The sequence below is a fragment of the Melanerpes formicivorus genome, unplaced genomic scaffold (genome assembly GCF_026170545.1).
Source record: "Melanerpes formicivorus ecotype bairdi unplaced genomic scaffold, bMelFor1.0.p_v2 SCAF_11, whole genome shotgun sequence".
Taxonomy (NCBI): domain Eukaryota; kingdom Metazoa; phylum Chordata; class Aves; order Piciformes; family Picidae; genus Melanerpes; species Melanerpes formicivorus.
In genome coordinates this window covers 20,781,931-20,797,509 of record NW_027142363.1, presented here as the reverse complement: position 1 = coordinate 20,797,509, position 15,579 = coordinate 20,781,931, and the positions used below count along the sequence as shown (strand labels likewise).

Here is a 15,579-nt window from a genome sequence, read left to right as displayed (position 1 = left end):
GGGTTACACTCCTGTTTAAACAACAAGCCCTTTAATGGTCTCCTGCAGTTACATACTAAGTCAAACTCACAAAACTAACAAAATCAATGAAATTTTATTGGCAAAAATCAAGTTGAATGTGAGCTATGTAAATCATCAGGAGCACACCTCAGTTTAGCTTATCAAAATACTTCAGTTTTCCAGCTGGATCTGGAATTATCTGTGCAGGAAAGAAAATGAAAATATTAAGTAAAACAAAAAACAACCCCACATGACCATGCAAACACAACAAACTCTCACAACAAAGACCAAACCACAAGGAACACCGAGAGTAATTTATCAGCTGACTTGAAAGGAGATTGCTGCGTATCTGTAACAGTATCTAACAGCAGTAGCAGAAAGATGTAACCGACTGGGGGGAAGAGAGAGTGCAGCCTACCCAAGGAAGACTTTTGGTAGGTGGGACTCCATACATCTACACGCCTTGCCCCAGAAGCAAGACCTTGTAATAAATCAGCATCTGGAATCAAGAGTCTGAAGACTTTACTTACAGTTCTTCCCTTGGCCACCACACTCTCATGGCTTCCTCTGGTTTGATCTAATTAAATCAAACACATTTAAAAGGCATGGCTGCATCTTCAGAGGAGAAACAGAATGCCTATGTGCTGTTTTAGATCTCTAGACAGTGGCAGCATTGGAGCTGTTCAGCTCAGCATCTTAAGACTGCTTTTGTAAGAAATGTATTAATGCCTTATTATTTAGTTGGTCCATGGCTTGCTTGGGAACATGGTTTAGGGGTTGTCAGTTGGATCCCGAGGCTCTTTTCCAACCTGAATGTTTCTGTGACTTCTGTGGTTATGGAGAGCAGAACTTTTCAGTGCCAAAATATGTCTGTTAGGCCAGCTGGCCCCGTTTCATTTTACAGCCAGAACACCCAGCCTCCCCCATTAGGACAGTCCTCTCCAAGCTTGAAAAAGGCGACTGCTAGCCTCCAGTCATCCCAGGAAGTCTTCACATCCAGTAGAGCAACATGGTTTAACATCCCACTGTTTTTACTGGCAATTACAATGCTCAGAGGCTGCTGAGACCTGCTTTTTGTTGAGACAGCTCTGAAAACAATGCTCTGTCATCAGAAGCAAGCCACATGCTCAAAGAAATGAGTGTGATCTCATCTGAACGAGGCAGCTCAGACCTCTAGTCAAAGTTTCATTATTCTGCTGAGGCTTGCTCCTAGCCCAGAAAACACAAACGAATTCAATGGGTGTTTATCTGAACTTTGTGGCCACATGCAGGCGAGCAGCAACAAAGGCTGAAGAGCTCTGGCACAGCAAAGCAGTGCTCTCTGCTGGACTGCTGATAGTGGCACACTGGCTCTGTCAGATACCACAACAACCTGGCAACTTGGACCTCTATTTTCTTGGGAGGTAGGATCCACAGTAAGACTCGACAGAGCCAAAAATTTACAAGTAAATTCAGATAGGACAGACTTGAGAGTTTCCAATTTCCTCTCATCAAGCGTTAGAAGGGAAAAAAAGTTCTTGATCATAAGAGTTTGGCAGCTCATGAGAGGGTTGGTTTTTTTTTCATACAGAGGGAGTTTGAAACAACTAGACTATGTCTGCTGTGAGGGAAATGAGGTCTGAATGAAATCAGCAGCAACCCAAAAGCTGTGAGTGTAATAATTTGAGTTCACTTGAATAATTTCATTGAAAGTTGCAGAGATTTTTGGATTTGCCTGAAATGGAAATGACAACGGAGTGGTTTTTAGTAGCACATGCATGTAAACATCAACAGTGACTTACTGTTTCACTGCCAGGTTTCCAGCCAGCAGGGCAAACTGGAAAAGAAAACGGACAGAGTTGGTGAAGGTGTTTTTACACGCACTTGCTCTTGTGCGTTCAGTATTCCCTGTCTGAATTTGCACAGCCATCACAACACACAAGCTCTCAGCTGCTGGAGAAGAGAGGGAGGCAGCAGAACTGCCACCTGGGCATTCTGGTGGGCAGGCTTTGGCCTGTTTTGGAAACTGCAAGGGTGGTCAGATGTTGGAACAGGTTGCCCAGGGAGATGGTGGAGTCACCATCAGTGGAGGAGATGTTCAAGAAACATGTAGGCACGGCACTTCGAACCATGGTGGCTGGGCTCTATGATCTTAGAGAGCTTTTCTGACCAAAACGGTTCTATCATTTACTGCATTATTTTTCTTCCAAAAAGCTACAAAGAGCGCTCCCAGTCTCAGTAAAAGACCCTACAGTATGGAAGTACTGAAAAGAGCACCTTCTCCGTGTTTGTCTGTGTACTGGAATGCTTGCACCAAACGGAGCGTTTCATCCACCGATCTCCCAACAGGGAGGTCATTCATTGTGATCTGCCGCAGGATCCTCTTATCATCAACAATGAAAAGGCCTCTGTGAAAAGATTGGGTTTGTCTCTGTGTTAGGAAGCAGGACTCATGACATCCTAGTGTTTATGCACTCTGTCTGCTAGATGGGAGGATTTTGATCTCTGCAGATACCATACAACACTCACCAACCTTAGAACAACACTAGCCTATTACTCTCTACCTAGGGCACCAGGTGACAAGGACTAAGACAAGTTAAACCCAAAAAAGGAGACTTCTCTGCAGAACATCAGCTTTGTCAGGCCCTGCCAGAGTATGTGCCAGAGATGCTATGATATTACAAGGGCCCCAAAAGCCACTAATCAAGGCTATGAAAGAGTCCAACAAAGGGCTACAAGGATGATTAAAGGACTGGAGCACTGCCTTATGAGGAAAGGCTGAGACAACCTGCGGCTGTTTAGTCTGGAGAGCAAAAGACTGAGAGGGGAATCTAATAAATGTCTATAAATATCTGAGGGCTGGGGGTCAGGAAGGAAGGGACAGTCTCTGCTCACTTGTGCCTGTGATAGGACAAGGGGCAATGGATATAAACTACAGTGCAGGAGGTACCACCTCAGCATGATGAGGAACTTCACTGTAAGGCTTACAGAGCACTGGAACAGATTCCCCAGAGACACTGTGGAGTCTCCTTCTTTAGAGACTTTCAAACCCTGTCTGGAGGTGTTCCTCTGTGACCTGTGCTGGATTCTATGCTCCTGCTCTGGCAGGGGGGTTGGACTCAAAGGTCTCCAGAGGTCCCTTTCAACCCCTAACATCCTGTGATCCTGTATCTCTTGAGGCCAATAGTTACCCTTAGCCTTAACTCCACTGGGACTTGGAAGGTTGCTGAGTAACTGCAGTTCTGGGGAAACTCTGCATGTTTGCTCTGCCCTAGGGATCAGCTGCTGATGTCTGTTAAATAGGGTATTAACCTGCATCTGTTCTGACTCATTATGGCCATGTTTTTGTGTCTCAGTGTGAATCCCCAGGAAAATTCTGCCCACAAAGGAAAATGTTAAATGCTTCTTTAAAGGAAGGTCTATCCCAAGAAAAAAAACAACACCACACACATCAAAACTTGTAACCAAGTGAAATACCTAAGTGCATGTCCTTGATCTTCCAGATATACTCCATAATCCTTCGAAATTTGGTGTGTCAAATCTGAAAGAAGTGGAATCTTCAGAGGTCCAAGTCCTCCCTGTTTTCGAGGAGTATTAATCCTTGGAAAAAGAAATGAGACAGAGATGTAATTCTAATACAGATTTACACTCTCTGTAAGTCACAGACCAGAGCAGTCAAGACAGGAGGACTTAGTGCAAGTGACCTTTCTTTTTCTTCTAATGTTCTGCACACAAAGGAAATGAATACTGTTTGTGGTTAGAGCAAAATATGCAGTTTTTGGCCACATCCATTAATAACAAGCTCTTTCTTATTTCCTTGATACCAGTGTGCTCATGAATTGGGGCAGTGTGATGCATTTACAGGTATCTGCATCCTTCTTTCCTTTTTCTGTTGCCTTTTTTTAGTATATCAAATATTTTTTGGACTGAGACACGATCTACTTCAAGCAATACATGTGAAAGAAACTTCAAGGGTAGCAGTACTTTCACACAGTATGGTTAATTTTTACCACTGCAAAAAAGTATTTTAATTTAAAATATTTTATTTTTATCAATAGCATCACATTCTTACACATTTTGAGATCTCTATCAAGGCTAAAAATCTTGGGATGCAGTTCTTCAGCCAACATGGAACCATGAATGATTTCAACTCCATGGGCCAGTACAGGCTGGGGACTGACCTGCTGCAGAGCAGTGTAGGCAAAAGGGACCTAGACATCCTAGTGGACAAAAGGATGACCATGAGCCAGCAATGTGCCCTTCTGCCCAAGATTAGAAGGGCTGTGGTTAGTAGCTTGAGAGAAGTTCTCCTCCTCCTCTACTCTGCCCTAGGGAGGCCACAGATGGAATATTGTGTCCAGTTCTGGGCCACTCCTTTCAAGGACCTCAGAGAACTGCTTGAGATATTCCAGCATAGAGCCACAAAGATGCTGAAGGCAGTGGAACATCTCCCTCCTGAGGACAGGCTGAGAGAGCTGGGGCTCTGTAGCAGAGGAGCCTGAGGGGTGACCTCATTCCTGCTTATAAAGATATGCAAGGCAGTGTGGGGAGGACAGAGCCAGGCTCTGCTCAGTGATGTCCAATAACAGGTCAAGGTGCAATGGGTGCAGGCTGGAGAAGAAGAGGTTCCACATGAATATAAGGGAAAACTTGTTCACTGTGAGGGTGCCAGAGCCCTGGAGCAGGCTGCCCAGAGAGGCTGTGGAGTCTCCTTCTCTGGAGACATTCCAAACCCTCCTGGCTAAGTTCCTGTGTGACCTCCTCTACATGCTCCTGCCCCAGCAGGGGATTGGACTGGATGATCCTTCGAGGTCCTTTCCAACCCCTAACATTCTGTGATGCTGTGAAAGACAAGGATGAGATACATACCATGCTAAGTGGGTGAACTTTGAGTCCACAGAACATGCAACTACTTCGGTATTTATTGCTTTGAATTCTTCAATTCTGTCACTGAAGGCGATTATCTCAGTTGGACAAACAAATGTACTAGACAATTCAAGACAAAATCATGTCAGTATTCCTTGAAACATCCACAAAGTTCTCTTTTTAACTTTAAATAGTGAATTTAATGTAAATTATTTCAGCTTTCACTTGATTTTTATTGCTTCTTCAACTACTTAACCAGAGTGCTGCCTGACATATCTCCCAGTCTCAGACTTTGGCTTACTTACAAATGGTTCGTTACCAAAGAACCTATAATTAGATTCCAATCTGGATTCAAATGGTTTTGAAGTTACTTTCTTTTATACTTTAATGAGTATTAAGTGGCTGAATTTGAGCACAATAAGGCAGGTGGGGTTTTTTCCAGAGGAACACACTACAATTTGTTGTTACTGTGCATCTCTGCAAGTATTTTTTAACTCTGACTTGAACTTTTTGCACTAAAGAAGAAATAAAATGGCAAACATCACAATTTCTAGGGCCTTGAAGCTATGGGCCAAGAGCCAATTTATTTCTTTTATAATACACAGGTAATTGTGTACCTCTGTCCTCCTTTCTTCATCTTGTGGAGAAGAATGAGACTGTTGGATAGAAAGCAAAGCTTATTTCACTCTACCAGTGAAGTTACTGTGCTCCAAATAAAGGAGGGTAATGTTCAGTGTTCTTAGGATAGTATGGCATGAGCTGAAAGGGAAAAAGCCATCTCACAGGCACATACACACTAGAGAATATAGTTGGGATGTGCTTTTCTCTTTGCAGCAGTGATTTACAGCACCACGCACAACACAGAGGTTGCCTGATTTGGGTACCACTGACTGCAAGCTATTTTTTTGTGTAAAGACACAAATTAGTGGACACAATTATTAGGGGACAGACTGTGTCACAACTATACCAATGCATGATGAAAACACAAATGCAAATATTCTTTCTTCTTGTATGCCTGTCTTCTCCCCCAAACCCTTACCAAACAAAAAGAGAGAGAGAAATTACTGAGCAGCACTCAGTGTCTACAGTGGTCTTACTTACAAGTCAAGAGGATAGAAGAAGAAGACAAGGTACTTTCCTTCATAATCTGTTAATTTCAGCTCTTTAAACTCTCCATTAATGACTGCTGTTCCTTCCCAGTAAGGTGCTGGCTTGGAGACTGAAATAGGAAGGACCTTCAGTTAGAAGTCAATATGAAGCACTTGTTCAAAGCAAGCTGGTGTGCAAGAACTGTTCCTCCTTTTGCTTAGAAAACAACCTACTGCACGCAAAAATCAAACTGCCTTACCACTTAAAAAATTTCACAGCTGGCCAAAGTTACAGGGTGATGAAGAAATGGAGATTTCGGTACACAGAGAAAGTAAATAATTTAACCAAATTGTGCTTCTGCATGAGCTCTGTGAATCACTGATAACCAAGGCCACACAACCCTTATCTGGGCATAGTGAACAAACCATGTGTGCGCTACCTGCTCATGGCAGAACAGCTGTTAGGCTGAAGGAGAACCTGTTTGCAGACTTCAGGAGTCCTCACTACTAGAATCACTGAGGTGGGTTATATTGTTACTACCTTTTAACCATGAAAAACTATCTGCAATTCAAGTCCACAAAAAATATTGTGCTACTATATGTTTATATAAACGCCTACAAATGCAGTGTATTAATTGAACTGCAACTCCTCAGCAGATTTTAACATTAAAATAATTGTGCTTTTTGAAGTAAATCCACTTAAAACACCTGGAGTATGTTTACTATTCCTACCAAAAGGGATTACCTTTGAATTGGAAATATTAACAATTATTCTGCCAGCTACTGTTTTCATAGTAATGTGAATTCTGAGACAAAGGGTAGGGTGTGCTGGAGATAGAAGGTTATCTGGATATACTTGTGATGTCAAGGGCCTTGAAATACAGCTCCAGGAAATCAGGGAAATTCTGCTGAGAAAAATATAGAGAATCTTAATTATTAGCTGGGTGGTGACTGCACTGCGGGCTTGTCTTTTTCTCCCTCTCAAATGTATGGCAGAACTCTTTCAAATCAGATTTCAAGCCCTGGACTTCTATTTTTTTTTTTTTTAACTGAGTTTCTGCAATTCTGGGTCCATTTTCAAGTAAAAAGTAAAGGATAACTCTCACAGTTATTTCCAGTTCTTAAAAACCGCTTCAAATAGTGTTGTCCTTTACAAAATAGTGACACCTTAAATCTTTGTAGTGACACATTCTCTTCAACTGACCTTCAGATTAGGAGGGAGGAATTCAATACAGTATGTTGCATTTTGATCCCTTCCTAACTTAAGGTGATGTTTTTGTGGTTAAACACACTTGTCAGGAACACCATTAACAACTTACATTACACAAAAGGAGGGAAAACCCCCAAACAGTATTAGTTACAAATATCCTGGCCATTTTTCCATCGTTCTTTCTTTCATAACATCTGTTTGCACGTTTTAAAAGTTTTCCTGGCTTGGTAAAGGATCTAAAGCTGTCAATTCTCACAGCAAGGTCACTCCTACATGACTTCTATTTTCTGTTCTGTAGAATGGCACTTCAAGAGAGCATCTCACCACTTGCACAGTAGCCAAAGTGACTCGATTTGTTTGCACCCACATCTGCCGCGAAGTTTTTGAATTACAAGACAGAGTGAGCACAGAAACAAATGACAAAACAAGCCCAGGTAAGCTGTTTGAGAGGTGACCCCTCAGCGTTGCTAATCACAAAACACTTCTGTGCGCTGTTTAATGCATTTCCCATTTGCGGTTACTGCAAGCAGAGGCCTTGCTACGGGTCTGTGGCACGTTAAACTCGCAGCTCATTTACCACGACAAAGGTGTTGGTCTGGAAGGGGCATCAGGCCCAGGTGGGGAACGGCAGCCCCTGGGGAGCTGAGGGTGTGCGGAGGCGGCCACCTCCGCAGCAACAACTGCGACCAAGCCGCCACAGGCGCCCCGCAATTCCAGGGGCTGTTCTCAGCGCAGACGGCGGGCAGAGGCGGCTGGACGCACCGATCCCCGCCGCAGGATCCCGGGGGATGCCAGGCGGGCGGGCCGGCCGCAGTCCCGCCGGGCGCTGAGGGCCAAGGCTCTTCGCCTGACGTGGCGCTGGCCGCCGCTTTCCCGCCGCCCCCAGAGCGCGGCCGCTGACGGCCCCGCGCGCCGCTGCCCCCCTCACTCGCTCCGCGCCGCGGCGCAGGCAGAGGCGCACTGCGGCCGCCCTCGCCTCAGCCTCGTCCCCTCAGCCGCAGAGCGACCCAAGGACACCTCAACGCTATCCCCTGCCCGCTCCTCCTGCAGCCCCGGCACCTACTCTTGGCCTGGCTGAGGTGCAGCGAGTGGTCGGAGACAGGCACCCGAGCCGCCTCCCCAGGGTAGACCTGCCCCTCCGCGTAGTAATGGCACTGCTCGTCTCCCCGCTGCCGCCCCGGCCGCGGCTCTTCCGCCGCCTCGCCTCCCAGCGACGCCAGCAGTAGCAACAGCAGCGCGGAACGCGGGGCCGGGGCCCTAGTCCCGCCGCCCGCCCGCAGCCGCCACCGCACCGCCTCCATGGCCCTCCGAGCGACTGCACGTCCCCGCCGCGCGGCGGCGAAGGGGCGGTGGCGGGGAGGGGCTTGGCCGGTCCCAGTCGCGCAGCCAGGGGCCGCGGGGCCGCCCTCCCTCCCGCCCGCTGCTGCGTGAGGAGGGGCGGAGGGTCAGAGGGTCAGAGCCCGCCGCGCTGCCCAGCGCCCGGCACCGCCATTGCGATGAGGTGCGTAAATGATGTGCGTGTCCAGGGAAAGAGAGAAGAGAAAAGCACACTTGTGTGGGGGGGCAGAGAGCATATACGTAGTCCACTGCGTGTGGTTGTAGAAGGAAACTCTCAACCAATACACAAGATTTATTATCTGGTATCATCTCTCCTATCTGTGTTGCCGTGGGCTCTGTGGGCATTTCATCACTCGTGGCCACAGCAATCTATGCCAAGTGCAGCTTGTGCATTCTGGCCCAATGATGCCACAGAGTGGCAGAGCCTGCCACTTCCAGTCTCAGGTCTTTGACTCGCTGCCAGCCGGGCAGCAATTCGTGGGTGAGTGCCACGTAGTGCCTGTGGTGGCTGCACCAGGAACGTGGTTAAACAGAAACGAGACTGCTAAAGTGCCTTTTAATTCTTACAAACCCACATTATTTCGGGTTGGAACAGAATTTAAAGGCCATCACGCCCAACGGTCTGCTGTGGGAGGGAGCATCTTTGGCTAGATTGGGTTGCTCAGAGACCCATCCAACCTGGCTGTGAATGCTTCCAGGCATGGGGCATCCAACCACCTCCCTGGGCAACCTGTTCCAGTGTTTCACCACTGTCATGGTGAGAAATTTCTTCATATTATCTACTTTGAATCTCCCCTTTTCAAAGTTTAAAATCCTCCCTTGTGCTGTTGCAACAGGCCCTGCTAAAAACATTGTTCCCATCTTTCTTATAGGCCCCCTTTAACTACTGCAAGGCTGCAATAAGGCCTGCTCAGAGCCTTCTCTTCTCCAGGCTGAACAACCTGAAAACTCTCAGCCTGTCCAGATGTCTTGGTTCCAGTTTGCCTTGTGTAAGGTCATTTTTCTGGGTGCTGAGTAGATTGTAATGAAGCAGTTCCATAGTTGGCACACATAAACACAGCTAGAAGGTAATTGAGCAGTGCACTTAGGAGATTTGGAAGACACTAAGCAGGCCATGACATGCAGTAAGCAAGGCTTGGCAGAACAATGTCTGGTCAAACTAAGTTACCCTTGGCATACTTGACTGGGACAGTTCAGGTTGGCTGTCAAGTAGGACACAGGCTCAAGGTGCACCAGGGGAGGTTTAGGCTGAATGTTAGGAAGAAATTCTTCACAGAGATTGGCCATTGGAATGTGCTGCCCAGGGAGGTGGTGCAGTCACCATCACTGGAGGTGTTTAGAAAGAGACTGGATGAGGCACTCAGTGCCATGGTTTAGTTGATTAGATGGTGTTGGGTGATAGGTTGGACTCGATCTCAAAGGTCTTTTACAACCTGGTTAATTCTGTATTCTGTATTCCTGTATTTGTAAACAGGATCCTTAAAAATGAAGATATGAAAGAGCTGGAGCTATCCCTTATCAAACATGGGGGCACCACTGACCTTTTGTCCTTAAAGACAGGCACTTAAAGAGCAGAGCCAACAAAACTGCTGAGGGCCATCTTCAAAGAATACATGCTCTGTAAAGGAAGCAAGGGGTTAGCAAAGCATCTATCATTATATAGACTCATAGAATTGTTAGGGTTGGAAGGGACCTCAAGGATCAGCCAGTTCCAAGCCCCCTGCCATGGGCGGGGACACCTCACAGTACAGCAGGTTGCTCACAGCCACATCCAGCCTGGCCTTAAAAATCTCCAGGGATGAGGCTTCCACCACCTACCTGGGAAACCTGTTCTAGTGTATCCCCACCCTTATGGGGAAGAACTTCTTCCTAACATCCAATCTGAATCTACCCATTTCTAGTTTTATTCCATTCCTCCCAGTCCTATCGCTACCCGACACCCTCAAAAGGCCCTCCCCAGCATTCTTGTAGACCCCCTTAAGACACTGGAAGGCCACAATTAGGTCTCCTCAGAGCCTTCTCTTCTCCAGACTGAATAGCCCCAACTCTCTCAGTCTGTCCTCATAGGAGAGGAGCTTCAGCCCTCTGATCATCCTCGTGGCCTTTCTCTGGACATGTTCCAGCACCTCCAGATCATCCCTGTAATAGGGGCGCCAGAACTGGACACAGTGCTCCAGGTGGGGTCTCACCAGAGCAGAGTAAAGGGAGAGAATCATCTCCCTCAACCTGCTGGCTATGCTTCTCTTGATGCAGCCCCAGATGTGATTTGCTTTCTGGGCTGCAAGTGCACACTGCTGGCTCATGTTTAGCTTCTCGTCCACCAGCACCCCCAAGTCCTTCTCTTCAGGGCTGCTCTCAAGCCAGCCTATATCAGTGCTTGGGATTGCCCTGACCCAGATGCAGGACCCTGTGTTTGGTATACCAGGTCTTAAACAAATCCTTCTACTCTTCTGCTTTCCTACAACAGAATCCAGTCTTTAAAAAGATATTCCACAAAATTAAACTTATAGAAGTGGGAGAAACAAGACCTGGTAGGTGTACTGGCACTGCCTAACCTGTGATTTTCATGTTGCTTTCTCCTGAAGCTCTGACTCCTCTTTGGAAGGAGCTCTTTTCCTTTCCCATCTCTTGCTACATTTGCCTTCAAATTCCAGTCTAGGTTCTATAGGTCTGGGATCGTGCTTATAAAATGTAATTCATACAAGAATAATTTTATTTGGGTGTATTTCCCCACCTGATGGGATTGCAGATTACTGAGGATCAGAAGGGTAAGGCTCTGGAACAGTCCTGTGATGGCTACTGAAGCAAAATACCAGCAGAGTTATCAATCTTGATCAGCATCTGTGAAATGACAAAAAATGGTATTAAATGCCTGCCTAGAGGGGAAATGGACCTGATGACATGCAAGATCCTCTTGTCCTTTTTTTCTCCACAGTGAGTTGATGATGGCCAGTCTCTGGTTATACCTCCTGGAAGCAGGATAAAATCTGATTTTCTTTTCAGTGCTGCTGTTTAAGTTTGACTTCCTTCCCTATCAGGGGAGGATGAATAAAACCTGTTTGCTCATTTTTAGCACTCTGTCTCTGGTGGAAAAAAAGCACTTTAGCAGTCTTGGTACTCCCACTGATTTCATATTCAGGCTTGCTTTACATTTAAAGCTGCTAAAATGTGTTGATAGAGTACTGTTTTACATAATCCATCTTGAGTAGTACTGAATTTTATATTGAGCTTTTCTCAGTCTCACTGCTTGTAAGGAAGGTGAGAGTCATGGCCATGAGGATGATCAGAGGGCTGGAGCACCTCTTCTGTGAAGACAGACTGAGAGAGTTGGGGTTGTTCAGTCTGGCAAGGAGAAGGTTCTGAGGAGACCTTATTGTGGCCTTCCAGTATCTGAAGGGGGCTACAGGAAAGCTGGGGAGGGACTTTTGAGGGTGACAGGGCGTGATAGGACTGGGGGGAATGGAGCAAAAGTAGAAGTGGGTAGATTCAGATTGGATGTTAGGAAGAAGTTCTTCACTATGAGGGAGCAGGTTGCCCAGGGACGTGGTAGAAGCCCTATCCCTGGAAGTTTTTAAGGCCAGCTGGATGTGGCTGTGAGCGTCCTGCTGTACTGTGAGGTGTCCCTGCCCATGGTCAGGGGGTTGGAACTAGATGATCCTTGAGGTCCCTTCCAATCCTGACAATTCTATGATTCTATGAGTTCACAGGGAAAGTAATTTTGGTTGTCCCTGCTCTTCTCTTTGCACTGGTGTTTTGAGCCATAGGAAATGGCAGTAATGTGAAAAGTAAGAAATAGTGAAGTTAGAATAGATGAGCAGATGAGAGGTGTGCACTTTGCATAGTGAGCAGATGAGAGGTGTGCACTTTGCATAGTGTTAACACCCCAAGTTGAAAGATATTTCTGAATACCTATAAAAGATAACCAGTAAAATCGATGCAGTAAAAATAGAATCAGGCCTTGTGGGAATGGAGTAAATGCTGAAGGACAAAAATGGGGTTTATCTGCAGAATATAATGTTAAAGAGCACTAATTGGAGGTTCATACATCATTAAGTGTATACAGACATGGAACAGAGTTCAAAAGAGCAACAAGAAAGACTTTCTGACTGCTGCTGTACTTCTGCAAGTGATTAAACAATGAAAATTTTGGTAAATGAAGTCCAAGATGAAATCCAAATACATATCACTCTTTAGTGTCCAAAGGGAGAATGTGGGCATTCTTATGCCACACCACAACAATCCCCGTGGTAGGTGATATGTGGTTGGAAAGCTGCACCTGGGAGAGGGACCTGGGGGTATTGGTTGATAGTCAGCTGAATCTGAGTCAGCAGTGTGCCCAGGTGGCCAAGAAAGCCAACAGCCTCCTGGCTTGGGTTAGAGACACTGTGGCCAGCAGGGACAGGGAGGTGACCATGCCCCTGTGTTCAGCGCTGCTGAGGCCACACCTCGAATGCTGTGTTCAGTTCTGGGCCCCTCACTGTAGCAAGAACATTGAGGGGTTGGAGTGTGTCCAGTAAAGCGCAGTGAGGCTGGAGAAGGGCCTGGAGCACCAGGGCTACAAGTAGCACCTGAGGGACCTGGGATTGTCCAGTCTGGAGTAGAGAAGGCTGAGGGAAGACTTCATTGCTCTCTACAACTACCTGCAGGGAGGTTGGAGTGAGAAGGGGGCAGCCTCTTCTGCTTGGTGGCAAGTGGCAGGACCAGAGGAAATGATCTCAAGCTGTGCCCAGGGGCAGTTCAGGCTGGGCATTAGGAAATATTTCTTCAGTGAAAGGGTTGTCAAATGTTGGAATGTTCTGCCCAGGGCAGTGCAGGAGTCACCATCCATGGGGGTGGTCAAGCAGTGTGTGGAGCTGGTGCTTAGGGACATGGTTTAGTGTTGAGCCTTCAGTGCTGGGTTGAGGGTTGGACTGGATGAGCTTGGAGCTCTCTTCCTACCAGATATATTTCTTGAGTTTGTGATTCTTTTTTTACCCAGTAACAAAATGCTTCAACTGGATGCTGATTTTTGTGTTTCAATTGATAAAAGTGATGCTGGCAATATGTAATAAGCATTCATTCAGTGATGCAGCTCTTCTGAAGCTGGTAGGGTTTACCACCTGCAAATGGAAAGCACATGCTTCCTTGCCTCTGCTACATTACAGCCTGTGTTCCTCCATTCTGGCCTGCAAGGATCATTTTAATTGTAGCAAAGGGCTTGACTGTGGCAGAGTGTCATTGCCACAGTGACGCTAAAGGTAGGGAAGCAGGGAGTGATTCAGGCTACTGAAGCAGTTTAGAAATGCTTATGGAGGCTCTGTCTGTTCTTGCTTGTAGTAATAAAACACCTCACTACCGTTGGAACGACCTAATGTAAAAAATACTGTGCAAAAATCAGCATAGTATATTGTAGTGAGATGCTTGTCACCACTTCCTATAACAGATGGAGCAGATGTTCAATATTGTGCTGGTGAAACTAGCAGTTGGTTTTATCCTCCTCATGGTTTACAGGGACATTTTATCAAACATGTTGCATTGCTTGTCATGCATGACAGAAAAATCTATAGTGTGGAAAACTGCTGGAGAAAGGCTGGTAGAAAACATCTGATTTGTAAGTGGGGTTTGGATCAGAATGACCATAATTAGAATTACAAATTGGAGAAGGCTTCTTTTTGGTCCATGGTAAACCTAGACTGGTGGGACCAGCTGAGTGTGTGCTGACTGCAAAGGGTCCTTGAAGAAAAAAATGTATCAGGCTGAGATGTGCTGGGTGGTGCCATTTGCTTTGAGAGGAACTTCATCCTGACTCCTAACCACCTGTTGCTAATGTTGTCAGCTATCTAGAGCACTATGGCTGAGTAATTACAAACTGCTTTTGATCTATCACTCTGCTGTGTAGAGGTATCATAGTTGTATTTATACCTGTAACCTACCTTTGGGCAATATGCCAATGTGTGGAGATTAATTTGTGTTCTCCCTCTACAAACACACCTGCCATGGAAAAATTCTGCTTCATCTCTTTCCCACTGCACTCCTGGTGGCTCTGCTTCTTGTAGCATCAGTGGGAGAGACCCTGTGGGGCCTATGTGATAGGAACAGGATGGGGCATTACAGCTGGGCTTGATGATCTTCAAGGTCCTTTCCAGCCTAAGTGATTCCATAATTCTATGATTAATGTGTTTGACCAAGCATGGCCAAAAATGGTGATCAATACTGATAGTCACTGGGCAACGAGGGAGTACCATTCCTAAAGCTGTTCCAAGCTTTCTGTCTCTGTGAAGTGCTGACACAATCTAGAAGCATGGGAATGAAAGCCAGTGGCATCCTGGCTTGTACTAGAAACACTGTGGCCAGCAGGGGAGGGGATCATCCCCCTGTACGCAGCACGGCTGAGGCCACACCTTGAATGTTGTGTTCAGTTCTGGGCCCCTCAATATAGGAAGGACATTGAAGTGCTGGAGTGTTTTCAGGGAAGGGCAATGAGGCTGGAGAAGGGCCTGTGAGGAGCAGCTGAGGGAGCTGGGGTTGTTTAGCCTGGAGCAGAGGAGGCTGAGGGGAGACCTCATTGCTCTTTACAACTACCTGAAGGGAATTGGAAGTAAGGAGGGGGCAGCCTCTTCTTGGTGGCAAGAGACAGAACTAGAGGAAATGGTTCCAAGCTGCACCAGGGGAGGTTCAGGTTGGATATTAGGAAGTATTTCTTCAGTGAAAGGTTTGTCAAACACTGGAATGTTCTGCCCAGGGTAGTGCTGGAGTCACCATCCCTGGGGATGTTCAAGCAGTGTGTGGACCTGGCACTTGGGAACATGGTTAGTGTTGAGCCTTCAGTGCTGGGTCGAGGGCTAGACTGCATAATCTTGGAGGTTTCTTCCAACCAGATTTATTCTGTGATTCTGTGATAAGCAAATCTTTTGAAACCACCTTCTTGACCTAATAAATAATGTAGTCCTTGTGAGACCCTGCCAGTTCTCCTCTGGCCATCACCTGGAGGGTGGGTTACAAGTGTGTTTATGTTCTATCCCACTTTTTTCTTCCTTTATTCAAGGAAGGTGCCCACATTGTCTCTGAGTATTAGCACAGTTTTTGGACAATTGCACTGACAAGTGAGGACAGAGAAAG

The 15,579-nt window shown here is 46.3% G+C and overlaps 1 protein-coding gene across 2 annotated transcripts; it reads right to left on the bottom strand.

Moving 5' to 3' along the window:
* Positions 1 to 75: 75 nt before the first annotated feature.
* Positions 76 to 8,480, bottom strand: PRDX4 (peroxiredoxin 4). 2 transcript variants are annotated; one of them, XM_068144791.1, is made up of 8 exons: positions 8,207 to 8,480; positions 5,947 to 6,064; positions 4,849 to 4,965; positions 3,457 to 3,579; positions 2,257 to 2,387; positions 1,782 to 1,816; positions 531 to 577; positions 76 to 199 (listed from the first exon to the last, which is right to left on the bottom strand). In XM_068144791.1, the coding sequence occupies exons 1-8, from the start codon at positions 8,442 to 8,444 to the stop codon at positions 196 to 198; spliced, it is 813 nt and encodes a 270-aa protein (XP_068000892.1). In that variant the 5' UTR covers positions 8,445 to 8,480; the 3' UTR covers positions 76 to 195. The 2 variants fall into 2 exon arrangements, with proteins under 2 accessions (XP_068000892.1, XP_068000891.1); XM_068144790.1 differs by lacking the exon at positions 531 to 577.
* Positions 8,481 to 15,579: the final 7,099 nt, after the last annotated feature.

Excerpts from the sequence above, each read along its gene's own strand:
- PRDX4 (XM_068144791.1), bottom strand. The coding sequence starts at position 8,444 with ATGGAGGCGGTGCGGTGGCGGCTGCGGGCGGGCGGCGGGACTAGGGCC. Across the intron at positions 6,065-8,206 it reads GCACCTCAGCCAGGCCAAGA|TCTCCAAGCCAGCACCTTAC; the intron begins GTAGGTGCCGGG and ends TTCCTATTTCAG. Across the intron at positions 1,817-2,256 it reads CACAGACAAACACGGAGAAG|TTTGCCCTGCTGGCTGGAAA; the intron begins GTGCTCTTTTCA and ends TTTCTTTTCCAG.